Source organism: Equus caballus, chromosome 17, assembly GCF_041296265.1.
Source record: "Equus caballus isolate H_3958 breed thoroughbred chromosome 17, TB-T2T, whole genome shotgun sequence".
Classification (NCBI taxonomy): domain Eukaryota; kingdom Metazoa; phylum Chordata; class Mammalia; order Perissodactyla; family Equidae; genus Equus; species Equus caballus.
Genome location: NC_091700.1, coordinates 99,966,700 through 99,979,952, shown reverse-complemented (window position 1 = coordinate 99,979,952; position 13,253 = coordinate 99,966,700). Strand labels below are relative to the sequence as shown.

Sequence of the window (13,253 nt, the reverse complement as noted above, 5' to 3'; positions counted from 1 at the left end):
TCCTCATTCCTGTGCAGCCAGACCTCACCAGCCTGGGTGCTTGAAGAGGGGTGGGGACATCAGCTGCCCTTCTGTCTCCCCTCCCATTGCTAATTTTAACTCCTTTAATTTGAATCAGGACAGAGGGATTAGGGAGAGAGGTTAAAAATCTTTTAATTAACTTGGCACGTGATCACAGCCTCTGTCAGTAGTTTTCACCTCCTGGTTAACTCTGAGGGGCCGTCCATGCCATCTCTGTGGCAGGTGACCAAGGCCACATGTATAACTTTTCTTTTCTTTTTTTTTTTGAGGAAGATCAGCCCTGAGCTAACATCTGCTGTCAGTCCTCCTCTTTTTGCTGAGGAAGACTGGCCCTGAGCTAACATCCGTGCCCATCTTCCTCCACTTTATGTGTGGGACGCCTGCCACAGCATGGCTTTTTACCAAGTGGTGCCATGTCCGCACCCAGGATCCAAACCAGTGAACCCTGGGCCGACGAATCGGAACGTGCAAACTTAACTGCTGCACCACCGGGCTGGCCCTGTGACTTTTCTGGAGGGTTCTGTGCGGGGAGCTCACCTCTGCACCATTTCCTGGCAGGGCAGATCCTGATGTTCCTAAAATCGTCTCCAGACTTCCAGAAGCCCCTGCGTCTCCAAGGTCGCTGACAGCTGTAGAGGGACGTTCAGGGATGGGAGCGACGGTTGGAGAGTTAGCAATGCCAGCTTGGCCGCCTCCTAACAAACCCTGAGGCCCTGGCTGCCTCCCGCTTTCCGTGGCTTTCTTTAAAACGTAAGGTCCTCAGTTTTGCATCCCAGCTCCCAATTCTTGGATGAGTCTGCTCTGTGTCCTGCTACACGCCCACCACATTGCCTTTTAGTTACTTTCTTTCCATCTCTAGACTGGAAGAGAGGCAGCACACGCAGGTGAGTTTCAGTGACAGGAGCTGGTTGTAGGGACACGTGAGCACACGGTCCACTGTGCTGGGCCGTGTGCTTACTAGTCTCCTCCCCTCTGTGCCTCTCACTGTCTCTGCACCCGTGATGTTGCTGTCGTGACTGTGACTGGGGCCCCGCTACCTTGGAAGCCCAGAGAAGCACAGCGCGAGGGCTGGGAAGGAGGCGAGCTGTGGACACAGGCTGCCGTCTGAGGCTGCAGCTCTGCTCTGGGCGTGAAGTCCTGGCCTTCCCCTTGCCTCGCTCAACACTTGATAGGCCTTTGTCTTGTGCCTCCTAGGGTTTTCCTGTTCCTAGAATTCAAATGACACAAGACAGGTGTTAACATGCCAGCAGGGTGTAGGGGTCCCGTCAAGGCTGGGCTTCTCCCCCCACCCTGGGAAGCGGAGGTTGATTTTCCTTGGCTGCTCAGTTCCCTCGGCCGTTGGAAGGTGCCTGTTTCTCTGTGTTACAGGTCAGGCCATCTGGAGATCCAGTCTTTTGACCCTAATTCCAAATTCCCTTGAAGGAAACTTGGTTCAGTGCGGGGCAAGTGCTCACCCTGAACCTAATGTATCACCGTCATGTGGACGGCGCAGCTCCTGGCTGCCAGGATCCCACCCTGTGTGCCAGTGCTGTGTGGCCGGGGTCCGCTGCTCCTGGACAGGGCGGGTCCCAGTGCCCGCTGCTTCCTTGTGCACTCCTGTGCAGCATCCAAGTGCCCGAGAAGTGACCCGTCCTAAGCGCCCCGTACGTGTCCTTTCTCTTCAGGCCTTTCGCCTCTCACTCATCATCGGACTTGTCTCCCATGACCATACGAATCACTTGCGATAGGGCGAGAGGGGTACTGGGCCAGGGACGTTGGCGGTCCGAGCTGTCCTGACCCTCTGGGGATGTTTGGGGAAGATGGGGGTCTGAGCCATCCTGACGCTCAGGGGGCGTTTGAGGGTCCAAGCCGTCCTCACCCGCTCTGAGGACATTCTGAGGTCGGAGCCGTGCTGACCCTCTGGGGACGTTTGGGGACGTCTGGGGGTCCGAACTGTGCTCACCCTCTGGGGACATTTGGGGACACTGGGGCTCCGATCACTCCTGACCCTCTGGGGATGTTTGGGGACGTCTGAGGGTCCGAGCCAAGCTGACCCTCTGGGGACGTTTGGGAACCTCTGGGGGTCCGAGCAGTCCTGACCCTCTGGGGATGTTTGGGGACGTCTGAGGGCCCGAACCGAGCTGACCCTCTGGGGACATCTGGGGGCGTCTGGGGGTCCGAGCTGTGCTGACCCTTTGGGGACGTTTGGGGACACTGGGGGTCCGAGCCGAGCTGACCCTCTGGGGGCGTTTGGGGACACTGGGGGTCAGAGCCCCGAGAGACGATGAGCAGCATCGGCCGGCGCGCTAGTGCCCGGAACCTTCCTGGCCCGCCGGTGGTGCCGGGGGAACGTGCGGCGAGGGAGCGGGGAGCCCTTAGGCCGGGGCACCTGCGGTCCAGAGCGCCCGGAAGAAGCGGGGCCGTGTGGGAAGGACCCGCGGTTTCGGCGGGTTCCGTTAAAATGGCGCCCTCGTCGCCGGCGGTGCCCGCGGGGCCTTAGCCTGTCGGGGACGCGGGAGCCCGCGGGGCGCGGGGCGGGCGGCGGGGCCTCCGGAGCGCGGCGGGCTCGGGCCGGGGGCTCCGCGGGCCCGGTGGGCAGACCCGGGCGAGCATGGCGACCCCGGACCAGAAGTCGCCGAACGTCCTGCTGCAGAACCTGTGCTGCCGCATCCTGGGCAGGAGCGAAGGTAGCGCGCTGGGCCGGGGAGGCCGCTCCCTCCGCTTGCGGCCCGGTGGGCTGGGGCGGTGGGCCGGACCGGACCGGAGCGGGGCCGGGGCGGGCGGCCCCCAGGCTCCTCAGGCCGGCGTCCCCGGGGCGGGAGCGGGGCCGGGGCGGGCGGCCCCCAGGCTCCTCAGGCCGGCGTCCCCGGGGCGGGAGCGGGGCCGGGCGGGCGGCCCCCAGGCTCCTCAGGCCGGGGTCCCCGGGGCGGCGGCGTGGCGGCGTACGGAGCGCTGCGGCCCGTGGGCGGAGGGGCGGCGGGCAGCACGGCAGCACCCGGCCGGCTGAGTCACCGCTGCCCCGCGCCGGCCCGAGTGAAGCCCGGGAGGCGGCTCGCGAAGGCGGCCTGGTCTAAAGGCAGCGCCCGCGCTCCTGGGGCGCCGAGCGCGGAGGGCGGCCGGGTCGGGTTCCCTGCCTGCAGCGAAGGGCGGCGGACGCTGCTGCCTGCCGTGGTTTTCTCCCGCCAGGGCTGAGCAGATTTGACGCGGACCTGCCCTTGGGGGCTTCGCGCAGGGAGTCGGCTCCCCAGACCCGGCCCCGCCCGGCGCACGAAGCCGTCGGCGGTGGTGCTGCGCTAAGGGCGGCGCGGGCTCGGCCCTTGGCCTTTGCTTTGGCGGGAGGCAGGGGCCGCGGGGCTGCGGCGTGAAGGGTTTTCCTGGGCGGTGGGAGCGGCTGGGTTTCTCACTCCCCTGGAACCGTAATGTGGAAAAGAGATTGTGCGGTTTTTGCGGGAAGGCTTTAAACGAAATTACGCTTAAAGTATTGAGACTGTATTTTGACCTTTCGTGATTCTTCACCATTATCTTATGTCAGTTATTTGATATTCTGTGATACTCTTAGGGGCCAGAAGTGAAGTTTTTTGGTCAGTCCATTAAATGGCACTGACTTCACACAGTTCTTGCCACATTTTATAAAGTTTCACCCTGTGGCTTTCTGCGTCTGAGAAGTCTTTGTCCTCCGCCCCCTGCGTCCCCCTCCCCGGTGCCGTGTTAGGTGCTGCCGATGCGGAGCCGTGCAGACAAGTGTGCCTCCCGCAGATGTCACATCCTAGTGGGGAGAGTGATGAAACTGGTCAAGGAGTAATGCCCTCAGTGACAAGCGCTGCGGTGGAGCGGGCGGTAGGGTGAAGGGATGTCGAGGGAAGGGCTGAGGAAAGCCCGGGAGGGGAGCGTGAAACGGGACCGAGTGGAGGGCGGCGGGCCCTGTGAGCCCCTGGGAGGGCTGCGGGCGGGGTGCAGGGCCTCGAGTGGCGGCAGCTTGGCCTACTGGCTGTGCATCTGTCCCCAGCTCTTGTGTGCGCCTATCTCCAGCACCGGGGTTACCCTTCCGACTCCGTGTTCCTAGTCCCGGGAGAAGCCACAGAGCCACGGTTGTTGGGAACCACTCACTCACTTTGCTGTCAGTGTTTTCATTATACCCGCGGGCCCTCGCTGTGGCTCCAGGGATAAACTGCAGGCTCCTGCGTTCCCATTGTCACAGCTGGACTTGCAGGGCCCCTTGTTGTGAGGTACCGTGGTGTTCTCAGTTTACAGAAATCTTAAAACTTGACGCTCCTGTCCACTGACTTAGCTTCTCCCCTTCCAGGAGGTTGGACACTTCCTTTCAGCAGAGTTCTGCACCCTCCTGTCTCTCCGTTTGGAATTGTGTCTAAATTAAAAGTAGATGGGCTCTCTCTCAGATCCTGAGGGGATCCTCCTGAGTGCAGTGTGTTTTAGAGTACATTGACGATGATGTTCTCTGTTCCGGACAGCTCGGATTGCCACACAGTTAGCAGATTCATAATTCCAGATTGTGCTCCTGTTTACTGAAGAATTTGTAACTGTTTAATAGCCTGCCTTGTTTGTTCTACCTTAGTGAGCAAAGGAGTAGTATTAATTGCTGCCTTTACAACGTTTGACATTAAAAAAAGTTTTATTTTCATTATTGGGTATTTTATCTAACTGAGGAGAACCTTTGATTAATTACTTCATTTTCTGGTGACACGTTACAAACCGTTGCCGTTATGCTTTTGTAATATATTGCTTTTTTAATAATATGAAATTGAGGCATAGCAAACACTTGTTAGTTTTGACGTGAATGTCACAGGAATCAATTTTTCATAAAGTATTTTTTAAAAGAAATTTTACACTTGGCTTTAAGGGACTTCGGAAGCAAAGCACCTAACTATAGCAGTGATTGACGTTGTTCTAAAGTTAGTGTAACCATTATTTCACCTTTTTCGACTTAAAACCCTTGTGACTTTGCCTGAAATACCCCTGCCCGCCCGTGGCAGGAAAATTCCCTCCCCGTGTCCCTGCGTCTCTCCTGGAGTGCATTTTTTGCCCATTACCTCTTTGGATAGTTTTTGTTTGTCTTTGGAAATGATGTGCTTAGTGTTACAGAGTTTTGACTCTGTCAGAGGCAGTGTCCCTTTTCACACTTGGTAGTCCTCTTTCTAACTATCAGATGAAGAAGAACTAAAGGAGTTTTTGTTAGATGAGCACTTCAGCACAAACGCTTGCATGTGACTACAGTACCCTACATACTGTAAGGTGATTGCCCTGATGTGCAGCACCGCTGAGTGCACTCTGAGCCACAGTGAGAAGACACAGGAGCGTTGTCTTGGTGATTCATGGACCACAAGTGGGGTTGCTGTTAGTTTCATGATTTTCCAAAATGGTGCAGAGCTCTTGATGAAGTTTCAAATAAAGAATGGTTTTCCCTGGATTATATGCTTGGCAAAATCAATGTGTATTAAGTATACATTAAAACATGTTAAGTGTATATGAAAATGTTCACTAAATATCTATTAACATGTATATTGAATTTCGAAGTTTTAGGCTTTGTTTGAAAGTTGTACTTAATGAGTTTGTTATTATTTTAAAATGCATATTTAAAAATGATCTCGGTTTAAATTTCTAATACAGTAGATATTGATAGATGTAACCCACATAAATAAACAACAACTTAGGGGCCCTCAATCTTAAAGAGTGTAAAGGGGCCCTGAGACCAATAATTTTGAGAACCACAAATCCAGAGCAGTGTTTTTTTATTTCGATTTTTTTTTAGAGCGATGCTTTTCAGCTAGAGCTGTGCGTCAGAATCACCTTGATTATACAGGAAACTGATATACTGTGTTTAACGTGACACCTTTTCATTTTGAATTCTCTAAGTGTGGTACTTATTTAAAGTCATCTTGGGGGCCCCATCTCCAGAGATTCTGATCCCCTAGGTCTCTTGGAGCTTGGCGTCTGGAACGTGAGACACACAGTCATCCTGAGCTGCATCTGGAGTGGGGAGTTGCTGGGCTAGCTGCTGGAGAGAGCACTTGTGGTTGAGCTGGCCTGCCCCCAGAGTCACTGCTCTGTGGCCCCGTCCTTTAGAAAACAGCGTGGTGTCCGTACAAGCCAACACAAGGAGGAGATTTAGGAAGGCAGACGCGTCTTACTGAACAGTTCGCCTCCTCCCCCCCACCCCCCACCGTCTTTCTGAATCCCTAGAAAGCAGGCGACTGGGGGGTGTCTGTGCCCTTGAGCTGCACTTGTTTTTGTGCGTCTCTGAGTTCAGTTGTCTTCTTCTACCTGAATGTGTGTAGAACCCTTTGGGGTGCGCAAGGCAACTGTCTTTCGTTTAAGGACTCTTGGGCCCACGTCTGAGTGTTGTTTGGAGCCTTCACCTTTGGGATTGAGACCCTGCAGTTCCACTGCATTTCTTCCCCTGGTTTTACACCTCGTCTCCTTCCTTTTCTTCTCTGCACCAAGAGTCCTTTCTAGAAAACAAATCTAATCAGATCTGTTGAGGAGACTTAATTTGTTCCCTATTTGCATGAGCACGATACAGGGGTGTTTAAGAAAGACTGTGTCCTTTGTATCTGCTTGAGATAGGGAGGCATTCTGAGGAGGTGTCATTTACATAGAGAACCCTGTGGAGTGGTGGACTGAGTCCTGGGAAGACATGGAGGAGTGTGTCAAGGTTCTGAGCTGGAAGTGATTGTGGTGTGCTCAAGGAACAGCAAGACCACAAGGTGTGGCTGGTGTGTGGCGAGCCCCGCTGGACGGCGCGTCGTGCAGAGGGAGCCGTCCAGCATGCACTGTTTTGAGACGGTTTCTTTACTTAGCCAGAGACATTTGGGACTCATTCCTGGTGGTGTGTGTTGTAGTTCCTGCCTTTCATTGCGGAGTGGTATTCCGTTGTGAGAATGTACCACAGTGTCTACCCATTCACCCATCGAGGGACAGCCAAGTTGTTTCCGGTTTTTGGTGGTTATGGATAACGCTGCTGTAAGCATTCAGGTGCAGATTTTTATGAGACTCTAGAATGAACAGCCTGCAAGTGGGGTTGCTGGGAAGTGCGTGCTGAACTGTCCTCCTGCCTTCCCTTTCCTCCCCTGCCTCAGTGTCAGCGCCCCAGGAACCTGCGTTCTCACCAGCACTTGGTGGCCCTGGTATTTCTTTATTTCAGCTATTCTGAAAGGTGAATTGTGGCATCTCATTGTGGCTTAATTTGCATTTCCCTAATGACTAATGAGCGTCTTTTCATGTGTTTCTTTTCTGTTCATCTTCTTGGTAAATTGATTGTTCAAAACTTTTCTTTATGTTTTTATTGGGTTGTTTTTTTCCTCTTACTGAGTTTTGAGAGTTCTTTATATCTGTCTGGATTCAAGCCCTTTGTTGGATATGTGTTTTGCAAATAATTTCTCAGTATTTTCATTCTCTTAACAGTGTCCTTTGCACAGCAAAAGTTTTTAATCTTGGATGAAAGAAAGTCCAATTCATCAAATTTTTTTAGTGGGTCATGATTTTGATGTCTTATGTAAGAACTCTGCATACCCCAAAGGCACAAAGATTTCTTCTGTTTTTTTTTTTTCTTAAGTGTTCTAGGCTTATGTTTAGCACTATTATGTTCTGAGTTAATTTTGTATATGATGTATGGTATAGGCTGAGATTTTTTTTCAGTTTGCTGAAGAAGTGTTTTTTTTCGCATTTAAGGTGCTTTATTTTTGCCTTTAAGACTAAAAGTTTTAAAATGGAGCTTTGAAAAACATATCGGGGCTGGCCTGGTGGTGTGGTTAAGTTTGTGTGCTCTGCTTCCGTGGTCCAGGGTTCACAGGTTTGGATCCTGGGCGCAGACTTAGAACTGCTGGTCAAGCCATGCTGTGGTGTCATCCCACATAAAATAGAGGAGGATTGGCACAGATGTTGACTCAGCAACAGTCTTCCTCAAGGAAGATTGGCAACAGATGGTAGCTCAGGGCCAATCTTCCTCACCAGAAAAAAAGAAAGAAAGAAAGAAAGAAAGAAAAAAACCCCTAAAATAAAAAATAAAAAAATATGCTTTGCACAAAATATTGATAATGGCCTCCTTCAGACCAATAAAATCATGATTTGTGAAAGATGAGTTTTGGAATCAGTATTTTTTTAAAACAAACTTTTAATTTTAGAATGAGTTTAGATTTACAGAAGAATGGTGGCAATAAGACAGAGTTCCTTGTACCCTACACCCTTTCTCTATTATTAGCATCCTACATTTGGATGGTGTAATTGTTACAGTGAGTGCATCAGTAATGATACGTTGATATTAACTAAACTTCAGACCTTGTTCCAATTTCCTCAGTTAGTACTTGGTGTTCCTTTACTGTTCTAGGGTTCCATGCAGGGTACCATATTACTTTCAGCTCTCATGTCTCCTTGGGTTCCTGTTGGCTCTGACCATTTCTCAGACTTTAAAAATTATTTCTTTTGATGACCTTGACAGTTTTGAGGATTAAAAGTCAAGTATTGTGTAGAATGCCTCAGTTGGAACTGGTCTGATGTTTTTCTCATGATTAGACTGGGGTTATGTGTGTTTGGGAGGAGACCCCAGAGGTAAAGTTCCCTTCTCGTCCCATGGTGTCCAGGGCGCACACTGTCAGCGGGACTCATCACTGGGGATCTTTTTTTTCTTTTTTCTTTTTTGAGGGAGATTAACCCTGAGCTAACTACTGCCAGTTCTCCTCTTTTTGCTGAGGAAGCCTGACCCTGAGCTAGCATCCGTGCCCATCTTCCTCTACTTTATATGTGGGACGCCTACCACAGCATGACATGCCAAGCGGTGCCATGTCTGCACCTGGGATCTGAACCGGCGAACCCTGGGCTGCCGAGAAGTAGAACGTGTGCACTTAACCGCTGCGCCACCAGGCTGGCCCCACGCTGGGCATCTTGACCCTGGTCACCTGGCTGGGGTGTTTGTCAGGCGTCTCCGCTGCACAGCGCTCTCTTCTTGGGAAGGAAGCCTCTGTGCAGCCCGCCCTGAAGGAGTGGGCGTTGTGTTTTAGCCACCTCCTTGAGGGGGGTGCTACATGAATTCTTTAGCGATTTTTTTTTGTTTTTGAAATTTCTGTGGGATCAGTGGTAATATCACCTCTTTCATTCCTTAATTTGTGTCTTTTCTTGTTTTTCTTGGTCACAAATTTATGTTTATCAATTATATTATTTTTCTTTTTGAAGAACCAGCTTTTGGTTTCATTGATTTTTTTTCTCCCCTATTTTTGTTTTAAATTTGATTGATTTTTCTTCTTATTTTTATTTTCTAATGCTTTGAGTTTAGTTTGCTTTTCTTTTTCTAAATTTTATTGAGTAAGCTGAGATGGTTGACTTGAGACCCACCTTCCTTTTTAATAAAAGCGTTTTATTTTCCTCTAAACACTGCTCTAGCTGTATCCCACATATTTTAATGTGTTGTGTTTTTATTTTCATTCAGTTCAGGATATTTTCCAGGTTCCTTTGAGACTTTCTCTGGTCAGTGTATCGCACAGCAGTGTGTTGATTGACTTCCAGATATCTGAGGATTTTTCAGATATCATTCTGTTACTGATTTCTAGTATAGTTCTGTTACTGATAGGGAGCATACTTTGAATACTTTCAGTTATTTATAGTTAATAAGGTTTGTTTTGTGACCCCCAAATGCAGTCTTTCTTGATGACTGTACAATGTGCATTTGAAAGAGATGTGTATTCTTTTGTCGGTGGATGGAATGTTCTGTGAGTATCACTTGGGGTTAGTTGGTCAGTTGTGGTGTTCAGTCTAAATCCTGGTTCACTTTCCTTCACTTATCTTTCGGATTACTGAGCAAGGCACTTTTCCAGGTGGAGCCTGTGGGACTGCTTGGGGTTTTAGTTTTGTTACTGGTTTTTGCCTGGTGTCGGATGCCTAGCGCACTGTGGGGTGGTGGTGCTTTTTTGGGAGGTAGAGGGCGCTGCATTTTGGCCGCGATCCCCGATGTAGGAGTCTTGATTCCCAGTGTCTGGGGAGGGGGGCCGGAGCCCTTAAGTCAGTCTGCTACTTTTACTTCACATTCTTGCTGTCCTGGTACCCCTCCCAGACCTCCTTTGGTTTGCCTGGGTGGGGCAGTCAGTGGTCCCCTGGTTGTGTGGGATGGGGTGGAGGACCCAGGAGTCTTGTTTTCCGTCCAGATTTCCAGGCAGTCCTCGTCATTCTGCCCCACTTCATGCACATCTTCGAGGTATGGAGTTCCCTCGTTTCTGGAGCCTCCCTGGGCTTCTCAGGGATCTGCCTTTCTCTTGGGTTCTGTGCCCACTCTTGACCCAGCAGGCGTCGAGCTCCTGAAGCAGGTCCCACCAGTCCACTTGCTCTTCAGCTTCTCACATTTTGTTGACCTCTCTTTAACTTTGCTCTGCTTTATTTTCTTTGCCTTTCTAGGTTTATGCCCCCCCCTTTTTTTTTTTTAAAAGAAACGCATTTAGTCTCAATTTAGTAGGGTTTTTGAAGGGAGTAGTGTTTAAGCCATATCTTTACCTGAAGTGCAAACGCAGTTTATAAACTAAGTGCCCATTTTGATCGCTCCCCGGCCTACTCCCGGTGTTTGTGTGTGTTGGATTGAGCTGTGGAGCTTCGCAGAGGCTCTTGAGCAGGCTTACTTCTCAGGCGTCACGTTTTGGGCTGTGACTTTTTCTGTTCCTTTTTTTGTGATTATCAGTCCAGTTTATTTTCTGTCTCCTAGGATTTTTCAGACTTTCTGGCGTCTTGCTGTCTCCCTTCCTTATTTAATAGAACTGTTATTTCATCCATTTATTCATTCATTTTGTTTGCATTTCCTAATAGCTTCTCTGCCTCTCACTTAAAACCTTGGGAAGGTGGAAGGTGGATGTATGTGCCCAGCCCACTGTCTCGAACTGGAAGCTTCAGGTGATCAAAACTTAACCTGATTGGCAATAATTTGCATCCTTTTATTTACCTTTCAGCTGATGTAGCCCAACAGTTCCAGTATGCTGTGCGAGTTATTGGCAGCAACTTTGCCCCAACTGTTGAGAGAGATGAATTTCTAGTAGCTGAAAAAATCAAGAAAGAACGTATGTATTTTGCTTAAATGTTGTCATATGTTGGATTCTTCAACTTGTCAAAGCTTGAGAGTGTGTGTGTGTGTGTGTGTATATATATGTACACACACACACATACAGAGATACATGTATTTTATATATATGTTTTTATATATCTCTGTATGTGTATATGTAGTTCCCAAGCACATTTTAATTATAGGTACTATTACATATGTATAAAAATATATATTAAGAATAAGGACAACTCACTTCTGTCTTCATTAGAACATAGTGAAAGAAGATTGTTTTAAATACTGTTCTAACTCCATAGTTTGGTTTAAGAGAGTGAGGAAGATAAAAGGGCTTAATATACCTTCCTGTTTATCTTGTGCTTTGAAGTATTTAATGTTACGCACTTTTTGATAAGATAGCAGAACACTGTCTTGGAAGTAAACAACTCTTAGTGAATCAAATATTGCTTCTCTTGATTGTCGACATCCAAACTTCTGGTACTTCAGAGCTTACTATGTGAACACTTTGATTCAGAGATGCAAGCTTTCCTAAACATCGTTACCGGAGAGACGAAAGCTTTCTGCTTATTAGCATCTAGTCACTACTGTCTTCCCTGGTTGTGTAATTTGGAGCTCTGCTGCCCCTCTGTACCCCAGGAGTGTCTAAGGGAGTGAGGCTTCGAGCATAACGACCCACATGTGAGAACTGCTCTTGTCCTGGTTGGAGGGTTGTTTTTCCAGTGGCCAGTTCCCGCCTCTGCACAGTTCTATGGGCTATATGAGCCCAGCTCCGGCTGCCTGAAAAGCAGCCTTGCCATGCAGGTCAGTGTGTCCTCCCTGCCGGGGCCTGGCTGTGAAACTGCCCAAATGAAATGGGCTTTGGCCTTATTTCTAAGTGTGTTCGAAAACTGGTAATGACACCTCCTAGGGCTCTGTTTCTCATGGCACAGTTTTCCACCCCTACCTGTTGCATTATTCACTGTATTTGGCCCATGGTCTGCATGGACGTCCTGTTTCAGAGCTGTGTAACCGAGATGGGTGGTGAGCTTCTGGGGGTAGACTGAGGCTGTGGCGCGTGAGTAACTGGATCTGGCCATGGTGACCTCTGCACGTTTAGGGCTTGATGAGCAGTACAGTCTGAAATGGGCCACCTGCTGATAGGAGTTGGATCTCAGTGTAACTTGGTGTGTGTGTTATTTAAGGTAGAAGGGCAAAAATGGAGTGTTTATCCTGCAATTAACTGGTAAAGACATTTTTTCCTTTCTTGTCTGTAAAACTGAACATAAGAACACTGTACCCTCTTCTTGAACCCTGCTGATTATTACATTTTAGATTATTAGTGAGAACGCCAGCTATTAGGTTCTATATTACCAGACCATTCCCTTTGTGAATTTACATTTCAAGGCCTCCTGGCGAGCATATTACACATACGTGTAGAAGCTAAAAATACAGTTTGTCTAAAGGCAGAGTTAAAGAACTGGCAACTGCGTTGTGGCAGTGGGTATTGCAAGGAAGTCTTGGAATCTCCTTTTTGTTTACCAAGAGAACTGTAACCATGTAGTTTTTGACTGTTTGTCTTCTGTGTTTTTGAAACAAGACTTGGTGTATATTGATGCATGTGGTGCTTCTGCCTGTTGTCACTGGGTGTCTACAGCTTCTCTTGGGCACCCCTGCCGGCACCCCTCCCTGAGTCCCAGCTCTGATGCGGCCCAGCTGTAGGTGGTAGAGCATTATTGATGGTCCTCTCATGTAATGGTCACCATTGATCTCTTATATTTCATTAATTCTTAGATATAGTTTTTACATTTAACATTTTTGAAATTCGATTACAGTTTTTGGTAGATTAGATTAGTTGAGTGATGATAGTTCTGTCCTCTGGAGTAACATAAAGAAATTAATTTTCCATTTTATATGGCTGGCTTCAAATATTAAATGCTAGTAGTTTTTTTTTGAGGAAGATTAGCCCTGAGCTAACTACTGCCAGTCCTCCTCTTTTTGCTGAGGGAGACTGGCCCTGAGCGAACATCTGCTCCCATCTTCCTCTACGTTGTATGTGGGACGCCTGCCACAGCATGGGTTGACAAGCAGTGCCATGTCCGCACCGGGGATCCGAACTAGGGATCCCCGGGCCGTTGAAGCAGAAGGTGTGAACTTAACCGCTGTGCCACTGGGCCGGCCCTGGTATGTTTTATATTGAAACAAATTGCAAAACTCATCACGTGTGACAACA

The 13,253-nt window shown here is 49.1% G+C and overlaps 1 protein-coding gene across 1 annotated transcript in view; it reads left to right on the top strand.

Moving 5' to 3' along the window:
- The first annotated feature begins 2,399 nt into the window (after positions 1-2,399).
- Positions 2,400-13,253, top strand: part of TUBGCP3 (tubulin gamma complex component 3) — an 83,981-nt gene continuing 73,127 nt past the window's right edge. The window contains exons 1-2 of the mRNA XM_023621859.2: positions 2,400-2,687; positions 10,938-11,045. Of these exons, the coding sequence (XP_023477627.1) occupies positions 2,612-2,687; positions 10,938-11,045 (184 nt within the window). The 5' untranslated portion in view covers positions 2,400-2,611. The remainder of the gene's footprint in view (positions 2,688-10,937; positions 11,046-13,253) is intronic.